Source organism: Haliotis cracherodii, unplaced genomic scaffold (genome assembly GCF_022045235.1).
Source record: "Haliotis cracherodii isolate W230 unplaced genomic scaffold, xgHalCrac1.p SCAF_1, whole genome shotgun sequence".
NCBI classification, from domain to species: domain Eukaryota; kingdom Metazoa; phylum Mollusca; class Gastropoda; order Lepetellida; family Haliotidae; genus Haliotis; species Haliotis cracherodii.
The window spans coordinates 82504182-82528618 of NW_027266264.1; the positions used below are offsets into that span (position 1 = coordinate 82504182).

The 24437-nt window shown below is 38.9% G+C and overlaps 1 protein-coding gene across 1 annotated transcript in view; it reads left to right on the forward strand.

Annotated features, from left to right (window-relative positions):
- The first annotated feature begins 520 nt into the window (after positions 1-520).
- The window catches only part of LOC139469782 (mucin-2-like), a 33215-nt gene continuing 9298 nt past the window's right edge, over positions 521-24437 (forward strand). Inside the window, exons 1-2 of the mRNA XM_071252078.1 lie at positions 521-807; positions 21866-21990. Of these exons, the coding sequence (XP_071108179.1) occupies positions 733-807; positions 21866-21990 (200 nt within the window). The 5' untranslated portion in view covers positions 521-732. The remainder of the gene's footprint in view (positions 808-21865; positions 21991-24437) is intronic.

The following is a 24437-nucleotide window of genomic DNA, read 5'->3' on the forward strand; positions in this document are numbered from 1 at the left end:
AACTTGTTAACATCAAGACAAACGATGAGCCATGCTGGCTAAACCCTCAGATTTAAATCACTTTAAAGGCTGACCAAAGCACACTCCTTTATCCCAAACCTAATATATAAAGAGTACAATGTCCAAGTCCATCTTAGAACTCCTCACTGTGACGCACACGCAAAATTGGTCCGCCAAATCAGAACCTGTCCAACTGCCTGATCAGGAGTAGTATGCTTCAAATCACACCCGACATCAATATTTTATGGAGGAAGTGTCCTCTGACCACTATTAACAGTAAATACATCCAAAGGGTGAAACCTTCATCTCAGTGAAAAAAGACAATCCTAGGGCTGTGGTGCGAGCAGACGACAACAGGAGCAGACGATTGTACAGGCAGACGATACCTGCTTGTTAGTGTTGGCGAGCGTCAAACAAAACAGTCAGCCAATGAGCGTCGAGGAGAGCCAAGGGATGACGATGTTTATAGGTGTAACGACATCACGTCGGATGTGTGTGCAGTTACAGCAGCACAGAGATTCAGGCATCTGGCAGAGAAAGAGGAGGACAATTAATCAAGGATGAGTTCCACATAGACATAGAGATAACGCATACACGTTATATCACGGACAGTACCAGCTGGCGTCTTACTGAACTGTTGTGAGAACTTTCGTTTTTCGTGTTGGGCTTCGTTATTTTAACATTTTAGTTCGTCGTTCATTAACTGTGATTAACGCAGAACTGAAAGCGGCGATGCGGCATATATTGGCAATACTGATCGGTTCTTGGAGTGTTCTATATTCCGTTCTGGCGACCACACCTACAAAGGTAAGTATTTCTGAACAATATCTGTGAACATTATAATGTGCTGTGATTTTGTAAACTTTAAAATACTTTATTTAGAATTATTAAAGGAACTTTATTTAGAATTATTAAAGGAATTTGATCATACTGCACAGATGGTATACTTAGACATGTTAAGACTGACACATAACCATATCCATGTGTATTCTTCGTATAGTTAATGTAGAGAAATATTTCCAACGGATTATATTTTCTTGAGATACGATGACATTTTTTTTATCAATTATATCTCTTTTATATTAGTGTGAAGGGATAAATTTGAAGGGATGTATATTTTATAATACAGCCAGAACTTCGTTCTTCACGCTAACTCGGTGTTTAATCATACATATGTCCACAGCAAGTGTTTGACATACTTTAGAGGACATACCTCCTTCGCTTATAGCTATCGCAATCTCTGTAAACTTAATCTCTTCTGAATTATATTGTTTGACACAGTGTATACCATAATATTAGAAACTCAGAAATCTGGTTCACTCGACTTCAAAGATTATTTCCTAGCAAATGTAGAACATCGTATCCGATAACACATGTGTGCCTCTTGATATAACAGGCATATTTCAACAGCATTTTCGTTATTTCTTAAATATATTTAATGTAAAATACATACATAAGCAGACATTGAATACTGTTCCAATGTCCAGTCATTGGAGAATATGTTGTTTGTGTATGTTTTTTCATGATGAATTATCTACCAAACTTTTATAAGTGTCAGATCACGTTAATATTCATAACATTTGTCATGTATAATACTAATTAGATATATTATTATACTGGCAATAACTAAGTAACTGTAATTTGATCATAGATGAATCAATTAATTTGTCAAATTGCAAATGGAGATTGAGCAGAAGACTCATCGAGAGTGAGATATATACATGTATGATGTAAAACCACTTTAATGTTTTCTCCAATGTCGATACAAATATCCCACGGTGACCTTGCAGAGAAATGCTAGCGTTATAAACAATTTGTACATAAAGAGCTATTTGTCATACAGGACGATGAAAATATGCATACTTCGTCAAGAAATCTGTAGTAGTGTTTTTATATGATCGTATGTATATGATATATGCTTCTTTCAAAGCCAGATAAATTTGATTTGAAGCTTTATGTTTCATAATGCTTGCTTTGAAATTTATGCTATGTTCAATCGAAGCGCTAAATACTTTCATGCATTAAATACATAATACATCCATTTGAGGTACAAATAAAAGACAAATATGAATAATATTGTTTCAAGGATGATGTAAATACCCTTAAGTTCTCACACCTTTTGTAATGGGTGTTGATGGAATATGGTATATACACATACGTGCATAACCAGTGCATGTAAGACCTTTTGTCAACAAGTGAAGTTGGATATCAAACTGATGCAAACAAGAGAGTGCATAAAAATAAGAACGGTTTTCCGTTTTAGAATATTATAACATATTCACATACTGTAGTTCTTCGGAAAGAATTGTTGAGATTCTATATCAATATGGCTGGGAGAGATATGTGAGTAAACGGATTTGCGAAAAACAAGGCCCGAAACAATAGGTAGACTTTAAATCTTTGTTTGGCACCGTCGTTGAGCACATGCTTAAATAAATACACATAACTCAAGAACAAAGTAAGGGCTAGAGTATTCCCCTGTCGTACTCCTACTCTGGTTCACCATAATGGTATGTGGGTCCATGCTGGCTCTGACTCGTGTTGATTCCAGTTATGTTTGTTCACAGCAATGTCGTGGTCCAGCTATGTTCGTTTTACACGAACATTGTTTCTACGAAAGGTTAATAAGGTGAAATATGACTTTAGTTTTAAAAGACACAATAGGCACATTATAAGCTAAGGGGTTAATCATGTCAAGAATGATCCAAGTCAAAAATAGGAAGGTTTGAAAACATCTATTGAATGACTACATTATGCACTGATAAAGGTACATGTATTCGGTTGTGACAATGGCTAACGCTATCATCTTATTATTCATAAGCGACATCATTGCTCCTCATAAAGGATGTACATTAATATCTTATCTCATGTTCTGAACATGTTCTCATTTAGAATAACATCAAATACGTTATATCATTTTCATATTTTGTGTTTAGAATTGTTCACGATTGAAACATGTCATCATGCAATAACATAATATACTCTTTCATAGATGTCAGATATTTTTACTTCCATACTTGCAGTCCTTAAATCTCATGTTTGGGAAATATGTTTCGCTTTTTATTCAGAGCCCCCAAAGTTGTCAGTTAGACTTTTCGAAACTTATTCGATGAATATTGTCAATACTGATACGATAACACTATCTTCTGTCTACATTTATGCGTTTTTATGATATAGATGATATTGTACTACCAACATCAGAGAAACAATTAATTGTATAGGTGACCTCAGACACATAATTGCTTTTGAAACTATTGACGCGTATGGAGCAAAGGACAAAGTGTTTTGAAAGGACAGCACGCACATAAATACGTGATGGAATCTTCAGCTTGTAAGGTAGGGTAATGATGAACTAACAATGCATGACAATCAACGCTTACTGGACGGAGGAAAACAAAGAAAAACGGAGCAAAACGTGATGCATAATGAGGGTAGGCAAAAAGAAGGCTATAGTTTAACAGCTTTACCTCATGTCTCTGTTCATACTACTGTATGTCGCAAAGAGGCTCAGGTACATTTCAGTAGCTTTAATTGACCCCTCTCCCCTACTTATGTGGTTTGAAGATGTGGACGAGATGTGACCCGAACACAGTGGCCGTCTGTGTTTAGCTACAGGGCTGGACACACATTTGTCCATCCTGTCACCACCCTGATACCACGTACCATCCACCTGTCTTACTAACGCCGATGTACGTACATCCCCAGGTATTGACAGTCTAGGTAAAAGAAACGCTACTTGGTATAGCCCTTAAACGTAGTACCTGAATCTCAGGTGTGTCGTAATTGTGATGTTGAGTCACTTTTTGTCATTCGATAGTATCGTATGATCTCAATACGGTTATTACTTAACACGACCTGCATGAGACACCCAAAGCAAGTCAAGGTATTATTGGTTAGAAATATATGTAATGCTGAATATTTTTTTCTAATAGGGAGGCTGATGTGACATATGTTCAACATATATGCGATCCTATTCCTAATTCTTTGTACTAATTTAATGAAGAACGAAACAACCTTCCTTGAAGACAAGTCATGTTATCATGTATATGGGGATCAAATACTGTATATGCTGGGAAACAGTATTTACCTCGAATTAAAAAAACATGTTGACTGTTCACTTGAGTGACTCAGCTGTTCAACAGAAATTCTTTTTTTCAGAGTAAGATCATGAAGATCATTAAGAAAATACATAATATATAGAATAGTTTTTTTCAAATAACATTCTTTATCCTAACGTCCTTCTCATGACATAAAACAGTTTTCATTAGGTAAATTACATGCATATATAACACAATATAGGCATAAGCCGGAGAGTTGTTCATACTTCGATGTTTACGTTTATTCAAACAAAGTGGGATCTATGCTCCTAAATCATTGTATGAAGAGATAAAAATGCCCTGTCCGACAGGAAGCACTTGGCGAGAGTGGGGGTCTGTCCGACAGGTAGCATGTTACGTGAGTTAGGGTCGTCTCACTAGGTAGCACCTAGTGTCAGTGAGGTTCTGTCCTGCAGATATCACCTGGCACAAGTGAAGGTCTGGCCTACAGGTATCACTTGGCGTGAGTGAGGGTCTGTCCTACAGGTAGTACCTGGTACAAGTGAGGGTCTGTCCTACAGGTAGCACCTGGCGTGAGTGAGGGTCTGTTCTACAGGTTGCATGTAACGTGAGTCAGGGTCTGTCCGACAGGTATTACATAGCGTGAGTGAGGGTCTGCCCTACAGGTAGCATGTTACATGAGTGAGTGTCTGTCCTACAGGTATCACCTTGTGTGAGTTAGGGTCTGTCGTAAAGGTAACACCTTGTGTGAGTGAGGGTCTTCCCTACAGGTAGTACCTGGCGTGAGTAAGGGTCTGTCCTACAGGTAGCACCTGGCGTGAGTGAGGGTCTGTCCTACAGGTAGCACCTGGCGTGAGTGAGGGTCTGTCCTACAGGTAGCACTTGGCGCGAGCGAGGGTCTGTCCTACAGGTAGCTCCTGGCGTGAGTGAGGGTCTGTCCTACAGGTAGCACCTGGCGTGAGGGTCTGTCCTACAGGTAGCACCTGGCGCGAGTGAGGGTCTGTCCTACAGGTAGCTCCTGGCGCGAGTGAGGGTCTGTCCTACAGGTAGCACCTGGCGTGAGTGAGGGTCTGTCCTGCAGGTAGCACCTGGCGTGAGTGAGGGTCTGTCCTGCAGGTAGTACCTGGTACAAGTGAGGGTCTGTCCTACAGGTAGCACCTGGCGTGAGTGAGGGTCTGTTCTACAGGTTGCATGTAACGTGAGTCAGGGTCTGTCCGACAGGTATTACATAGCGTGAGTGAGGGTCTGCCCTACAGGTAGCATGTTACATGAGTGAGTGTCTGTCCTACAGGTATCAGCTTTGTGTGAGTTAGGGTCTGTCCTACAGGTAACACCTGGCGTGAGTGAGGGTCTGTCCTGCAGGTAGCACCTGGCGTGAGTGAGGGTCTGTCCTGCAGGTAGTACCTGGTACAAGTGAGGGTCTGTCCTACAGGTAGCACTGGGCGTGAGTGGGGGTCTGTTATACAGGTTGCATGTTACGTGAGTCAGGGTCTGTCCGACAGGTATTACATAGCGTGAGTGAGGGTCTGTCCTACAGGTAGCACCTGGTGTGAGTGAGGGTCTTTCCTACGGGTAGCATGTTACGTAAGTGATGGTCTGGCTAGGATTAATTAAGTTTCTATTCAATTTGAATGAGTTTATTTCTTGATCATTATTCTTTATAAACTACTTTCAAGAAAACGTATACTTTTCAGTATCCAATAACTGTTCCACTTATGAATTGATGGTGATGTCTTGTGTCGGAATGCATCGTGTAGTGGAGTCAGCTGTTTCTCGCCATATATCAGCACTCAAAATGAATAATATGGACAGTCCCCTTTGATTAACTGTAGCTTCAACCTACGAGCTCTTCCATCAGTACATGGAGCAATTGGTTTGTTGTAATTAATGTCATTTAAATGAGCATGATAATGCTTAATGACGTCAACAAGAATGAGCATGCCGGAAACTATTTTCTAAGTATGTCCCTGGTACATTGTCGCTTCCTGTAATGTAAAGATGGGCCTTAGGTAAATACAGGCTGCTTCGTTACCGCGGCACATCACTACGCTAATGTAACCAGCACTTGTTTAACCATACATCAACCTAATTAGCGGAACAATACGTACACAAAATATGCAACGGGGCACAGGGTTGTTCCAAGCAATGCAAATATGGCAACAAAAAGCAGCTTTAAACATCTCTGTTAACAGATAAGGGAGTGAACCGTTTTAATAAATAGTTTGATTCACATGGGCAAGATACATACTTGAGTTAATTTTCTTGTTTTTTAATTCTTGTACAATAAAATGTGCATTTAACATTGCTGTTTGGTTATATTTAACAGAAAAAAATAATGAAGTTTATTCAAGATCGCCACCAACCTCACAATGGATGATAACCTTGGGTGCCACTTTGTTAAATTCCGTCGCCTAACGGCAGAAACGTTGTCGACGTAACATTAAACGTTGTTTTACTTTCATATACACAAATTATTTAGCTTGAACATATACCAGCTTATCCACTTATCCATTACTCTTAAGTTAGAGTTCACTGCATACAGATATTTGTACCTTCCTGTATCAAGCAATGCTTGATGCCACTTTAAGATACTCTGTACCTACTGGTATAAAATAAGTCACTGACGTGATAACAAAATTACATATCATCAAATAACCACACACACAATTATATTTAAAATAGGCATATTGCCTGTTGGCTTTTCCTTTGCCTACCTCCTGGATATAAACATACTTATGGTATAGTCGGAATAGTACTCTGCTTTTAACAGGGATTTCATATGATTATGGGAAGGGTTTTGTCGCTTTTCATAAAACAACGACACAAACAGTAAGACGTGATTTATAGAACAGAAATGATGTTTGGAAACTGTAATAACTTCTACCCCATTTTTATTTTGTTGGACGCCATTTTGAGACCTATTATTTGACAATGTGTTTGACGTTCGTAATATTGTGTAATCTGTGAACTTACAGGCCATTCAAGCTGTGATACTTTTTAATCCTGGCCTCAACAGGAAGATCTGGAACTTCCATACTGTTTTGATTTATTCATTGTATATATTTGCAGCCACCTACCTTTTCACGTCTCATGAAGTCTGTGATAGGTCAATGGAATAGGGAAACAGTAAACCTTTGGTACAGAAAATTATTTATCCCAGCACTTTTTGATTAAGGGGAGTTGCAAATATCTTCTGCTCATTTGTGAAACATGTCAACGAACTTATGTTTTTCTAATCCGAACCAGTATTGTGCAGGTTTTTCGTTTACATCCAGGGTCCAGGGAACAAAGGAACAGTTGAACCAAGTGAATTTCCCGTTCTTTATCCGTTAGATTATGGTCTTCATGACATGGAATTTGCATGAATCTCAGGTTTTCCGATGTGACATTTGCCATAAAAGCCTCATAAGAAATATGTTCTCGGTGATGTTGCATTGTTGCCGTCACACCAAGAGTCACATGGGCTGGTTTCACTTGTGTACCAGACATGTACTATTACATAAACCCACAACTAATTACATTGGGATTGTGTATTACGAAGATATGAATGTGTCGTTTTTGAAACGCGTACAAATATTTGTATAAGGAAGAATATGTGTACACATGTTATACATCACGCTTTATTAACCAATACGAAAGTGTAATATAATCACAAATGATTGAGAACATATCACGCCTTGGTATAACTTGGAGAAGAAAAGTGTTAGTTATTTTCGTTAACTGTCTAACTAAATATTCCTGAGTAAATACATCTTCTTTTGCTGTGTTTAATCATTCCATTTCAAACTGTTTGTCAGTAAACAGTTTTCAGCAAATTATAAACTCGTTTCTTCATTCTAATCAATAGGGTAACCTTCACCTCAAATAAAGACGTCATAAACAGAGGCAGTCATTGTCTATTCGTACAAACGTCAAAATCAATACCATGACCTTCCTCGCAATGGCTCGTCTTTGATTGTCCGGTAATCTGATGTCCTTGCTTTACAAAAGAGATAAATCTGACCCATTGTTAACCCCTCACAAAATTGGATCATAGATCCTAAATGTCATTTAAATGACCATCTTTGACCGCTTGACCATTTGTTGATAACAAGCTTTACCGAGCTATGCAAGGAATGACAAACACGAAGCAGAACCTCTAAGGCCAACAGCTCATAGAGTAGACAATGAGTGAAGCACAGTTGCTCAATCTATATCAGAAATATCTGAACTAAGCCTTCCCAAACATACTCCATGCTATGAAAAGTGAATGCACACAAACTTGATATAGAAAGGGAAGAGAGAATTCCCAGTTCACACTTACTGAAGTGACCAGGAAATGCCAGAGTTGTGTTGGCTCTTTGAAGAAGGGGCTGTTCGAGTCAGTTGTAGATTGGGCGGGAGGTATCTTCGACCAAGGTGTGGTGGGTGGTTTGGTTATCAAGCAGTCATTCCCAGCATAACATACTGCAATAGGGGATGTTTCCTGATCCCTGTGTCCCCAGCCTAGGTTTATCTTAGAGGATATACCAACTTTTCACCTTTGACGTCAACAACTTTCTGGCTTAGGACCAATGTAATCTTTACTTCGGTGCAATATGTGCCGCCTAAGCTGTTAGGCAACTAGTATGGGCATCGTTGACTTGGTAACAAATAATATTTTGACAATGTGACAGAATATAAGATATGTCATCCTTATTCTCATTGTGGCGTATACGAGATTAAGTAGCAGGAAATGAGATCCTCTATAGACATGTAGGGTTAGTTAACTATACTATATTTCTTTACATAATCCCTTGCTTTGACTTAACACATTGCTGTATTATGATCTGGCCAAGAATGCATTTGTAAAAGTTTGACAATATATTTTCCTGAAACTGTAGAGGTATTATTTAGTCACTCAACAATGGAGATCAGGGGTCCGTTCCACAAAGTGATCTTAGCGCTACGACTGCCGTAAGTATATGTGAGAGTATGGGAGTTACGATCGTCGTAGCGCTAATATCGCTTTGTGGAACGGTGCCCAGGTCACAACAGGTGCTCATATGATGACTCCAACGGGAATCGAATGGTTGCAACCCGACAGACTTGGTGTCATCTTAACCAAACGGCATGGGTCGTCCCTCATGCCATCAACCACCTGACTCACACCCGATTATTTGCAGTCCACAATGCTTGCAAAATACACGCTGCCTAAATTTATATTCACTACTCCATTCCTCATTTAGTTATGTCAGACTATGTTAATCCTTGGATGATATGGGATTTCTTTGTGACATGTAGCGCATTCCAGGTACCCCTTGATCAAATACGGGGGCGTTCGGGTAGCCTAGTGGTTAAAGCGTTCGCTCGTCATGATGAAGGCCCAGGTTCGATTCTCGACATGGGTGCAATGTGTGAAGCCCATTTCTGGTGGCCCCCGCCGTGATATTGCTGGAATATTGCTGAAAGCGGCGTAAAACCAGACACACTTACTCACTCACTGGATCAAATGCTCTGATTATTCAGTGGCGAATTGGCTACAGCATTACTATTAAACCGACGAAATCATTTCCATAATCATTAGATATCTCTACCAAAGTAGTCCATTGTACGATTCTGACTATATCGTAAGCATGTGATGATAATCATAGGGATGATACCAGGTGTTCGCGAACATGCTTATTATTCATTTGTTCTCGTGTTTACACAAGGCACCCTTTACATCACTGAATATGTCGAGTATCTCATGTCCACACCTGTGAACATTTCTTTCACAGCAACCGCCCAATCCTGTCTCTATAACAGAAGATGTTCTGATTGTTCCAACACTGTTTTTCATTGTCGAAGGGCGTGGAGAAGAGACTGTCGTGAGCTTGTTAATGAGATGCCCTTTGCTATTCAACTGACCAGTGTCATGTCTGTGATCAGAGCATGTACGTGAGGTAGCGGTGTCACTAGGCCACCTTAACGGTGTGGCCAGCATCATGTCGCAGAGCCTCAGGTCATCACGTGTGCTGACGTTACTATATATTTATGAACGGGAAGTCAAATTGAAACTGTTGGCTATCTCTATATTAATAAGAGCGTTTTCTGGTCAGTGATGTTGCACGGACACTGTCCGATACAACGTTTATATGTCGATCCGTTTGTTAAATATGAGAAGGACTAGCGTCTTGTTAGCTGTCCCCGGGTCAAGGAAACTCACGTTGTGTTATAGCTGTGTATTATACTGGCAGACTGACGGGAGATACAAAAGTACGACCAGGGTCTCGGTGTGATTGAGTTTAAACTACAAAGCTTCTATTACTTGGAAAGTCCATGTCAGTTGTTCAATTAGCTGATCGGTTATGATAAGTATCTTGTCTAATGACGTCATAACACTGTACGTGACGAATTATCAACGATGACGTCAGTATACTGTGACTGAGTGGGGTATTCACGTTAAACTGCGGCATGGTATCTCAGTGGGCTGGCACTATAAAATCGGCATTACACACACACACACACACACACACACACACACACACACACACACACACACACACACACACACACACACACACACGCACACGCACACGCACACACACACCGTCGCTGTATATTGGTGCAAGAATCTTGAACGCAACATTAACCCGATATTACCTCCCCCTCCACTTCAGTTGTAGTGCTATGAAAATTAGCTTGTATTGTCTGCACATTTTGTTCAGTGAGTCAGGGTCACACGCGCCATGGGTTCACGTACATCGGATTTAATACATTAATCCCGTTTTCTTATTTTTTGTCCAGAGTCGTGAAGCTTCAACAGAATAAATGAATCTTAACGTTTAAAAGCGTTGTAATTACCTTCTCATAAGAGCATGACCTTGATCGTATTAGAATGGCTATGTCAATGTCAAAGTCAGGTAGTTACAAGACTTTTCATAGTAACACGCTAAGAAGGGTGACGATGTTTTTGAGCATTCCAGTAAAGATCTGGTAGAACTCCAAACAGAAATAATACTGAGCACACACTTTTGATCATGAAATATTCTTGTAAAGTTATCTTTTCATGATGTGTGAAAACCTCTGTATGTACTTTAGGCCTTTGTTTATCTTCTCGTTCTCTGAGGATATAGCTGCACATGGCCATAAACAGGCTGTTTTACGACAGATCACTTAGTGTTAAAACCCGATAATATTGTTAATATTTGTTCCGGATATGCTGAGAAAATTTGCAGGAGGGAATCACTTGACTGTTGACACGAAACGTTTCGGGAACCCTGTTGCAGTGATAGCTTGCATAATCTTCTCGGACCATTTATATGTTTGCGAACTTAAGAATGTTCACAAGAAAAGTGTAACATTTCGAATTAGTGGGATGACAGTAACCACGTAATATGACCTCTTTCCAACGTGTCTTGAAGACGCTACCTGCCCAGGTAACTCACCAAACAAATAGAATATATCACCTCTTCACGTGGCATCTTGTTCATATACTTACAATGTTCTTTCAAGTAAATCACTTAAGCATGGCGAGAACATTTGTCCCTTTACCGTTTTGTTTGGCAAATCATTTAACATTTGTGTTGGAGCTACTAATGTGTATGTGTTTAACTTAACACAAGTAGTACTCTGCTTGTCTTGGTAAACAGAGGAATATACTGTTGACGTAGAAAGACACGCTAAGGCGAGATACGTTATCATGACAAAATTATGAGCATGATTACTCAATGATAAAAAAACCGACAAAAACATTTTCATAATCATAAGACATCTCTACTTAAAGCAGAGTCCCTTGTACGATTCCGACTATAAGGAAGAGAATTTATGGATGTCAACTTCTTTATTATGTTCCTCATAATAAAGAAGTTGACATCCATAAATTCCCTATGTGTATCACTTCTAATTATATAAATGCCTTTCAATGACTTGATTCCGACTATATCAGGATTTTGTGTTTATGAATCAGCATCACATATGTGATGATACCAGGTGTTCGCGAAAAACTGACATTTCGCTATTCTAAAACTGACATTTGGCAATACTTTCCTTTCCCCACAACTGAATTCTTTTTTAACGAGTGAAAGTGTATAAGTACATAATATACAACTTTAGGGTTTGTATAAAACATATGGAAACATATGATACGCAAGGAAATAACACTGATAACAAGGAACACTCTCGCATACATCACAGTCACAAACAACCGATACATTGTCATTAGTTGTGAATAACTTAATATAGCTATTTCGCAATACAGCACATGTTTTTTTCATCAAAAGATTGAACCTCATGTGAAATATGGAAAACATATTGACAATTGGTGGCCATATTGTATTATGCAAATAAGACACATTTCTCAATTTGGGATTGCTGGGGACTTTTAGTATGTTGTTTTTAGGACCTTGTACAAATGCACTGTGGTGAAATTAATTCTGTTGCAATTTGTTCCAAGTTGAGTGTAAAAAGGGCTTACATTGTCCAGAATACAAACATAGAAAAAAGTACAATAAGGTATATACTTACGGGAGCACGCTCACATGTGTGTCGCCACTGATAAGCCCTGATATGGCATTTGATCATACATTATTTTGGTTTTCTGTTGTTTAACGCCGCGCTTAGGAGCATTATTTCAGCTATATGACGGCGGTCGTAGATTAGTAGTATATTCACTCTATGTTGCATGACATAGGAAGATGACTTGTGTGTCGACAGATGCTTAACGAGCATGATGGCATGTTATTGACTGATTCATATCCAGCCATTTGGGGTGTTCAATCAGTTACCGTATACCGCAGGTGCATGCGGAGTTTGAGTTCGTTGTCCTTCAATCTGATGCATGACCCCGATTTTTCTGTTCATCCAAAATTGTTACGTTGTAGCCTTGTATCTTAGAAACCACGCCCACATTTAACGTTGTCATGGAAATTGAAAAAGAAATGGGTTTCATTGTTAGTGAGGCGTTAAGTCATGCCTGGTGCCCTAACGTGCTGACATCAACCACTTACGAAACAGCCACGGAAAGGTCAAGTACTTTGATGTGTAATGGACCTTTTCGCCAAGATTATCACCAGGATACGTATCCATTAGCACAAATGTCATTACACAGAAAAATCGGGAACTCATTTAGCAGTGTAAGTTTTTAGTTTGTGTGAATAGTTGGTGGTGACTCCATGGCAAATGTGATGCGGTCTGCCATTTGCAATGAAGCTTATTTAGCCAGCTAAACCTCCCTGGTTCATTAATCTGTCGGGTTCCGGTTATGGGAAAGAAATTGCTTTCTGTATATGCTCGATTACGAATTTCCATGGAAATTTCTGTCATAAAAATTCTGATACCAAAACGTTTTCCATCTAACCATAGCCATAGCAACTGTGCGTTACTTTTCCATTTGTAGACTGTCGGTTGATGAACCACCTTTTAATCTTGGAGATGGTCATGTCATTAAGAGGCTTCAGTCATGGACAACTCTTGCACTACATTTATATTGAAAAGAATCATCATTGGAATGCTTATAACCATTTAGTATAGGATACTTTTAGAGTGTCTATATGACTAATTATTGCATCCCCATATCAATTAGGGGCGGTGGGGTAGCCTAGTGGTGAAGGTGATAGCTCGTCTCCCCGAAGACTCGGGTTCGATTCCCAACATGGGTACAATATGTGAAGCCCATGTATGGTGTCACCGCCGTGATATTGCTGGAATATTGCTGGAATATTGCTAAAAGAGGCTTAACTCACTCACTCATATCAATGAATTGAACGTATCAATTAAATGAATATATCAATTTTGTAAAAAAACTGTAAATCTTGTAGGTTTTTCACGGCAAATAAATATTTTTCTTGATAATATTCGTTTCTTTTTTTCAAAACAAAATGTGAAACACATTAATTTTATATTAAGCGGGTTTGATGGCATGGGAATACATAGCGTCATCCACTGTATAATAATGTCATTGCACTCCTGATTGACGTTGTTCTTTTCTTGCGGTTGTTTATATTTGAAGCCTCCACGCCGTGCATATATCAATAACTATAACCTTCAACTCTTCGACTGCTCATTTATACAATTAAGGGCAAAATTATTTTCAAAATTGTGATGATCCTGGCTTTAGAGTACTCCCTTTTTCAAGAATGTACGAAACATTTGATGATGTTCATTTATTGACTAAAATCGACATAGCAGACAAAAAACCAAGTTCATTCCACAGTTTCAGAGATGCAGCACATTTCCTTGTTAAAGGCACACATTTGTACCGGAGTCTTTTGTGTTTGCTTAATGCCCAAAATGAAGCATGATTCATGTTTAATTACACTACTCATGTGTTTATCGTGTTCCATCAATTCCAAATGTCCTTGGCAAGTTCTGTTTATTGGCTGAGCTGGCACAGTAAATGACGTGCTTTGGGATTTGACGGTGTTGAAGTTTGGCATTAAGCTTGCAATCTATGGAGCACACATACACGACACACAATTCAATAGGGATTAGTCAATCTTGTGTTTGTGGAGCTCAGTGTGGCTTGTTACACTGTGTGGATGAAATGACTGATGCTCAGATAAAGTATGATGAGAGCTTAGTTTGATCTGAGACAGTGCTAGCAAAGCCGGCACGGGTGTTACATGAATTACGATGCTTCAGTTGACTGGGAAGACCTCTTCGATACGTGTGCACTATATGTATGGCATGTCAGTCGTACGAGACGCTTAACTGTGGAAAGGGTTTTGTCGCTTTGTGTTCGATGTTCATCTTAGATATTAAAGCTTGGCATGCTCACATTAATAATTATCAATCTACCCAAATTCGTTACATATATTTTAAGTATCAATAATGATACCGCTACCACTACTACTACTACTACTGCTGCTGCTGTTGCTACTACTACTGCTGCTGCTGCTGCTACTACTACTACTACTACTACTACTACTACTACTACTACTACTACTACTACTACTACTACTACTACTACTACTACTACTACTTTAATTTATACATTCACGAGAGGTTTAATGACTTCCCTATAAAACATTTACATGTAATTACATGTAGAAGAAATACTTTTTAAGAATAGGGAAATTAGGCCAGGCTATTGATAATATGCACTACCATTTTATAGCTGGATTCATGTGTGCTATAGCAAAGTATTGTAACAGTATCTTGATCATACGCGTGTCATCTGTTAGTGACATCATGGATGAAATGATGTTTTAAAGTACAAAGGCAACATTTGGTCTTGAGTTTAGCTATCATGGACAACGTCCTAACTAGCAAATCGTCACACGCACATGCCTACATCACTGACGACAGGATCGGAGGAAAACTACCTGATAAGTCAAAGGCGTTAATTTGGGAAACACAAACCGAGTCTGACTATTCCACCATTGGCATTCCGTTCTTAATACTACCTGCTCGTTTTCCTCCAGGTCAAAGAATGATCATGAGGAAAATAACGACATGAACTATGTGACATGTACACAGTAATGATATGTTTGTATGATGTAGCAATGTGTTTGTCAGTGGTGTGGTTGGTTTCATGCTGTGTTCATACAGAAAATGTACAGAAAATGACGGACAATTCAGTCAGGCTTCCTTCACATATTGGTTATTTCCTCTTGATATTTAGAAGCAAAATCTCTTTATGAAAAGACAAATATAGATTCTAGGATTTCATTAAACGTTTATGCTTGTGCAAGGATATTGTGCAGCCACTCCACGCCCCTTGCATTAAGAATGCCACAAGAACAAGAAAGAATGATAAAATCTTTCAAGTTAGTTTGAGTGTGTCCTGAAAATTGCGAATGCCATTCTAATCCTTATAATTCTGTTACTCAATTTTTCCTTCATGTAACACTGCAACTTGTGCCTTTCGCTAAAGTAAATCCCCAAATCCTCTGCTTTCTCACACAAAGTCTTCGTTTTGTGAGGGTATTTACTGACTAAATCCCGTCAAACACAGCAAATCCAGAGGGTAGTAGCTGTCGCGGTTAGTCAGTTAAGAGAGGCTCCTGTACCGTTATCTACATTGCGTTTACCCAAGGAGGCAGTCTCATTCCCCGAATTCAGACAGACAGTGTTAGTTTTAGCTTTAACTGGGCAAACTATCCCCGATATGCGTATGTGTTCGGTTGTATTAGTCGGACATCTGAACAATTTCTCCTCAGCTTGGAAACATTACATTCTAACTAATACATGTTTGTATTATCTGAACTGTTTAATAGAGATAGTTTACTGAAGACAGTCCCACGCATATAATGAATGAGATTACAAGCATTTCACTTGTGACAGCAGATTAGGTTTTCGTATGTTTTATAACCGAAGCAAATATTTCACATCTGGAATCGAACCAAGTCTACGCCTACCACGTCATCTTGATGGCCATAACTTCATATGTGTATATTGATACCAATATGTATAACAAACACACATCAAACCTCTCCTTCAGTCGAAGTCGCGGGGGCAATAACAATCGAGTTCGCCGTCGTGAAAGGCAAGCACAATGATGTGAGTGTGGGTTTACGCCTCTTTGAATAGTGCTGCAGTTATGTCACGGCATGTCAGTTTGATGTGGGAGGAAAGGCCGAAGTAATGCAGATGACGTTTACCACTTGGTGAAATCCACAAGCACAGCTAGGGGTAGATAGATAGACCTATAATCGGGCTAAGCGTCGATATAGATTCTACCTGTTCCGCAAAGTAATATTGTCTCAAATGATGTATCCAGTTAAGGCGTTAACGATGTTTCATTATTCAAAACTCACCATCTCTTGGCTATCCCGATCGAATCACAGCTGAGGAATAATACTAAACTCTCCAGTCACTGTGATGTGACACTGCCCTGGGTGCTGGCGAAGTGGCGAGAAGGTCCCTTTTTTACATATAACTACCACTGTAAGGGAATGAACAGCATCTATAATATCGAATTTGTGTCTGTGAAACAGCTATGGTGATTAGATTATAATTATATTGTTTAAATGGAAATAAAGATGTACACTGGGTAGTAAGTTCAAACATAGTTTTCATTTAGGATCTGTCTCCTAAGTTCCTCGATATACATACAAGCAAGGGCGGATCCTGCCTTTTTAAAAGGGAGGGGTCCAAAACATCAAGATCCTCTCTTAGTCAATTTTACAGCCTTCAACAGGCTACATTTGGACCCCCTGGACCCAATCTGGAACCGCTTATGCATGCAATGCATGTTATTAATCTAACTAACCTATCTTCAGTGAATTGCCAGTGTATGACAGGACGTTCTTATATCAACTGCCATTCACAAGAGTGTGTTTACTGAACCCGTGTTTATTCCGAGACAGAGGCTCACGGTGCGTGTCTTGTGCACGCGTTGAATCCGCGGCCTTCTTCTAAACGGTACGACAATCGCCACAGCACTGATTCCCCGGGCGCCTTGCCACACAGACACAGTGTGCTTAAGCACGGGTCTTTGTCTGTTGGCTGGTGGTCAAATTAAAAGACGGAAGTAAATTAACAACAAACACAAACTATGCCACCATGATCTGGGTCTCGTTTTTGCTCCCCTTTCTGTGGTTTAATTAGGGCGTATGTTATTCTTCTGTCGATGGGTTAACAACCTGTTGGTTGTCTCACTACACATGTTAATTAAAAGCAAAAAAAGATAGTGTCAATAACACAAAACGCAAATAGCTGAATTGTCGATGTGATTCAATAAGGAGATCGCGAGGGCTGCTAACGCCACTCGGCATTTTAAAAAAAATCAAACAAATAGTGCTCTCTATTTAAGTTTGTTTTGATATCAGAATAGTGATTTAAATTAATGGACAAAGGTAGAGAAAATGACCATTTTTGGAACAACATGTCTTTTAAAATCTGTGTGAAGTCAATAAATGGCTCTGGCATATCTACATTTTGTTCAGTCCCAGTTAAATTAATTAACTTTTTGAGATACGATGACCAGTTTGGTTTACCCTGACGATCGTAAAGTCACATGGTATTGTATCATTTCTTTCGAAATCGTGAATTGGGCATCTGTGGCAATTTTGATAACCTTTATATGAGAGTCTATGTACAATGGACATCTTCCACATTCACCATAAACCATAACATTTGGAGAGCTAGGTTTAACACTGGGAGAAAGTTCTGTACTATACCATCTATATTTCTGAATCCTCACATTTCGGCTTCATCAGAACCGTACACTACATCTGGTTTGATCTGTTTTAAAAAAGGTTCTATCTACATTTCTGTGTTTTGAAATTTGAGGTTGTGTAAAGATTAGACACCTCATACATTAAGTTAGAAGCGAGCGTTGTAATCATGTTCACAATAATCGCGATGATGTGCTGGTATAACAACTGACACAACCTCACTGCCAACGGAACACTCTTGAAGTATGACTGAATACCGCAGTGTTTAGCTGAAGACGAGTCGGCATTGCTGGATCGATGCGTAGTCTATCGAAACTTTTCATACGCAAGTTCTTTGATTGAAAAGGTATCATGGTAATTTCGAAGTATCAGATGGAATTAGATACCTAATAATATTTTGACAGATCAGAATCAAGCACTGTTCAGTGTCTTGGTGGAATACAAAATCACAGCGTTTGCAATTCTGGTGAGAGTTTAGAAACACTGTGGCTCTATGGGTCTGGTGAATGGACGACAATTGGTGTTGTGTGTATTTGGAGTGTGTAGAAAGTGTGTAAGTTTCTGTATTTCTTTGAAGACATATGACGATAGGAATACATGAGTATAAAATATATGAACATATATTTAAAATGGCATTAATTATTATAATATTTAAACAAAAATAATGATACTTTTGAAATACTGAAAGTAAATTACATATCGGTTTATTCTGTATGTATAAGAACACTTCAATAGTTGATGAAAATATTAGGGATATGAATAGTTCATATTAAGAAAATAACAATGTTTCGATGTTAACAAATGATCAATGCTTCCTTTTTTCGTAAATTATACTAAAATGCCATAAGAATGCTGTCTCAAGATGTTACATAAGGGAAATTCAAGCAGGACAACTTCCCTTTTTCTATAAACTAAGCAAATCAAACTCAGTAACATAGATGTGTTTATATGTTTCATACCAATGAAGTAAAGATAGCAGTAACAATATTTACCGTATGCAGAAATGATGTGTCTGAGAAGGCAAGTAGAATGGGATGTGAAATTACATGGACGGAAACCGAAAACGAAAGATTTCATTAACAAATATATTTGTAAAAACTAGGCAATAATTGCTGCATTATCCATGTGTCCTCCTTCCTTGCCACGGGCTCGCGGCGTACAATGATGTACTAATCAGTATGACAGTTATAAACACCACTCGGCATCCCCAAATTAGGAGGTTTAATTTCAGCGGACACGTCCCCGTCGTCAAATCCTACATGTTGAACGTTCACCGTCAAGGTCCTGCCTTCGTGTAGTTTTTCCCCTCGAATCTGTAGGTGAGGCTGTAAACAGACCTGTCAGGCATTACGTGAATACCAAACAGAGGCAAGTTCCCACTGCACAAAAATACATCGCTAAGTATGTCTGCAATACCGTTGCGTGAAATGTTTTACTTGTGTAATCCGTGTTGGAATCAAATCACAATGCCTGTTCACGTGTACCCCCATGAGTCAACATTGCCTTCATTACCGACCTGCGGTGCACATAATTGAGCGACTGGGATGAATGACAGCTGCAGGTTAAAGCGACCTCAAGCACTATGTCATTAGGCTTGCATTAATTTAAAGAAAACAGAAAAGCTCTACTTTGGGTCTGTCGTTTCAACTACATCGCACCCTTTGGAAAGATGAACAGTTGTTTCTGAAAAAAAGAATACATAAAAATACATAACTTTTATATTTGTATTCTTAGTTCGAGAGTGTTTGCGCATAATTCTCATTTAGTGTTTGAGCATTTTTATCGTATCGTGTTTGAGCATCATTGTCAGATAGCGTTTGTATATCATTGTCACATAGTGTTTGTGTATCATTGTCAGATAGTGTTTGTGTATCATTGTCAGATAGTGTTTGAGAATCAGTGTCATATAGTGTTTGAGAATCAGTGTCATATAGTGTTTGAGTATCAGTGTCAATGTTAGAGTATCATTGTCAGAAAATATTTGAGTATGATTGTCAGATGGGGTTTGAATATCATTTTCATATAGCGTTTTAGAATCATTGTCAGATAGTACTAGAATATCCTATTTTGATATCACAACAATGTTTTTAATCATACTTGGAAAACTTCGGATACTGTAGATACACAGTCATACGATATATGGGGGTATGTAAACTAAAAAGTGTGCATGACATGCAGGTACACCAGGGTGAGGAATATGTTGTTCATACAAAATATGAGGTTATACTGCCCATGGTTGATTGACACTCTTGAGTGATGCAATTTGATATTCAACTGAAAGAGCATTCAAGTCTTTAAAACTCCAATAGATTATGTTCCTTTGTGTGGCACAGGTTGGTATTATATAAGGTAGCCATGTTTTGATTTCGGTCTTGAAGGCACAGATAGGCATTAAAGCCAGTCATTCCACATTGAATTGTGAGAACTAAGAACTAAAGAACTTTGAAACATAATATGAACATTACATGTCCGTTCAGAGTTATTCATTGTATTCACGCGTTCCTATGGTGAAGGGTTACATCTGAAATATCAGATGATGTCATTCCAGGAATGGAAGTGGTGACTCTCTCAACTAAGTCTCTTTGTAATATGACAACATGAGTAGGATACCCACAGTCAACACAGACCTCAGCGTTGTTCGGTGCCGCGGGCTCCACACAATGGAAGGTGTTAAGACCAAACGTAAATGATGACAGCAGAACTCCACTCCTTTCGCCTGCTCCCCTTTGCTCCACATGCGGGGTCAACTGAGGTTAACAAATCGAAACCTGTCTATGTGAAATTTCAGCAAGTTCAGCTCTGTGTAACCTCTACGTGAACGTGACACTGCCACCATAACCCGCTAACCATTCCTGTGTCAGAGGCAGGTCCATGTGACAACCAATCACATTTCTCCGACACGTGTTACATCTCAGTTATGCCGAGATTCAATAAATGGGTGGCTACACCGACGAATGTGGCTACCATCTTCCACTGACCTAACATTAGCAGAATGTTACAGAATTAAAGAAGAGGTCAAACTTCTTATTCCGTTTCCCCTTGAACTTGACATACCCTCATCATTGGGCCACACGTGTACTTGTTAAACCCCAACTGACCCTCACACCATAAATGATATGTCTGTTACATTTAACTATCTGGAAGAATATCATTGTATTGTAAATTGAAATTACGAACACAGGTAGTTGCACTAATCATAATACGAGTGCATTGTCTGACTTGATGATATAATTTATATCATAATGAAATCAGTTGTTCTTCTTAAGTAACCTGGGTTCAATATGTGAAGCCCATTTCTGATGTCAACTGCCATGATATTGCTGGAATATTGCTAATATACTCATTCACTCCTAAGTAACCTTATTTTTTATAGTGACACTGTGATCATTATCAAATTACTATGTATAAAACTACCTTGTAATACATACTCAGCAGCCACGAATACAGGGCTGTTTTGACTTAAAGCTTGGAGCTTAAAGCAAATGTCTAAAATATGAAATCTTAAATATATAACCAGCTGTATTCCATTATTTTATGCAACCAGACTTTAAGATTACTCCAAGAACAAAGAATATTGTTGTGGTCTTGTGACAGATATATTGTATGAACTGACGTTTTAACACTGATGGTGACCTTACTTGCATAGATGAAGTAAATACACACAGGCGGTCGCTGTTTGCACCACAAATCTAGATTATGTAAATATATGTGTGCTTGACACTAATCAAATGTCACTATTATTTTCAGGGTGCAGGTGTATGTAAGACCGAGCTCTCAGTTGACGGAATACAAGGGGATGTCCTCCATGACCTCTGTTCTCTGACCTCGACCCCCGGGGTCAGCCTCGTTCTCACGTGCAAAGATCAAGAGAGGTGAGCGTTTGGGCATAACCACCATAGTTGAGAGAACAGAGATTTCACAGCTGATATCACACATTCACTAACAATTTGTGAAGAAACTGAAACGTAATGCTTGTACACAACCAAAGGATACTTCAGGTTCAGGGTGACATTAAGCTTGTTATTTTTTCTTTTGTGGATTCCAATGTGTAAGGTCGACTAACCCAAGCTTTTTCCTTCTTGACAACTTGGTCCAGAATGTGACGCGTTTCGGACAAAGACTGGTTGAAGTATTAAGACCTTGGCTGTCCAAAAAGTATAACTCTCCGTGTTTATATGTGCAGTCATGTTCAGAGGTCGACGTTATGCATTTAACGTCGCATAAAGATTGGTTCATGTTTATAGCGACGTGCGTGCAAGTGTGTGTGGCTGATTGTGCTAGTGAGGAATGAAGTCGGTTTTTTAATGCTGGCCCACTGATATACCATGCCTCCATTAGACACAGTATACTAACTCCGATCCAACCGCTGATTGTTAAACTTTGTATCCCATTAACGCAGAGGGCCATGGTCGTCTATTAACGCCTTTTCGTGTGACGCGATCAAGGGATGGAACCACTGACTCCAAGGCACTCATAGTCCTGAAGAAGTGTGTCAATTAAATATTAGCAATATAGTATGAACTGGAAAGACATATGTTTTTAACATTTGCTGACACGCAGAAGGAAATAAAAAAGGTAAATTCTTGAAAGTTAGCTGACAGTTAGTCTTTGTAAGTGGGAATGCTAAAATTTCTTTGTAAAAATGAATATGAAAAACTCTCGTACACCTTGATAGAAGGTGACGCAGTGTCAAGGAAGGTCAAAGATCAGGCAAATATTCACTGCGCATGCCGGTGCAGGGAATGGCCAATTACGGGATTTCATTCACACCACATTTCAACTTCTGTTCCCGTCTTTTTTCTCCGAATGCGCTGAGAAAATGTTACGTTTCTTTATGTTTCAGCTATTGTGACCAAGGATTTAGAAAAAAAACCATCTTGCCAAATAGTCCATGTATCTCATACTGACAGACCACGCTGAAAAAGTCAAGTTTGCAAATTAAAGGGACTCGTTTAAACAGACAACAGGCCATTGCTTCTTGTGTTCTTTCGGGACGTGTAACTGTCGTCATTACATGGTGTTTGATTTATGACAGCGTTAGTTCCAACGTTGGCATTGTTTAAACAGAACATACAGTCTAAATATTAGGTTCGTTCTCATTGCCCCCGTATTTGTGTTACATGATGCGGACGTTTTTATAATTGTTACAATATGAGTACATGTGATTAAGGCTATTTCAAATCAAACATGAAAAACTAAATGACTCACTATAAAAATATTTTGCTAGTGTTCATTCACAGCGGCAATCAACGTTGATATTAGCTAAAATTGAGAAATGTCTCGATCGTCGTTCTCTGAATCGCAATGCACGTAGCTCTTATTTTTTTATACATATCGTCAACTTTGACATTATTTTAAACACTAACGTAAGTAGTTAAATGCCAATGAAGTTCGCGAGACAGAACTCCTTAAATTGATTGTGGTACCATCTTACTAGAATGTCGGGTTCTCAAGCAGTCAAACTAAACATACTTTATGTTGTACTATTAACAGATAACATCAGATCTTGTAGGAGTTACTACTAAAATACAACTGAAGGAATAGGCACCACCGCAAATGAGGAGTAAATTTACAATGGCATATGTATGTACCTTGCTTTATCTCACGCCGCCGTGATATTGCTGGAATATTACTAAAAGCGGCGTAAAACCATACTCACTCACTTTAACTAACATGTTTACAGACACTTGAAGAGTAAAGTCATCATTGCTTACGTGCATTCCAAGATTCTTCACACTGAATATTCTCGCTCAAGTGATGAAAATAACTGCACCGTTCACAGTTCACATAACGCATCTGTTTGTTGTCCAATGTACTGCAGTTAACGTTGTTCATAGGTTCCACAAATTATTACCACAAGGTACAAATGATATCAATATATAAGCGACAAAATTATTTCCATAAACATAAACATACGAAATTCTCGGACAGCTGCAGTTGAGGAATCTTTCAACAAGGTATTTGTAACCAAAAATACCCCCCCAAAATCAATGAATATCGTGCTTCTAATGTAGAAGGTTATACTCATATTTTACGATGAATATGTTTATGCAAATATTGACAATATCAATACTGTTGGTTACTGTATTATCCGAAGACATCATATTACATTTATAATTTAGCTCATTTTGTGATAATATTCTTTTGGCTACATGGAATCATTGTGGTATTTTCTGTTTGTTTGTTGTATTCCTGAATAAAACGGCGGTCTGTTAACGATCGAAACTGGACCCGACATTCCAGTGATCAGTGAGCGTCGATCTTAGCATTGGGAGGGGGGGGGGGGGGGGGGGGGGGTATTTTCTGAATTCATAGTAAT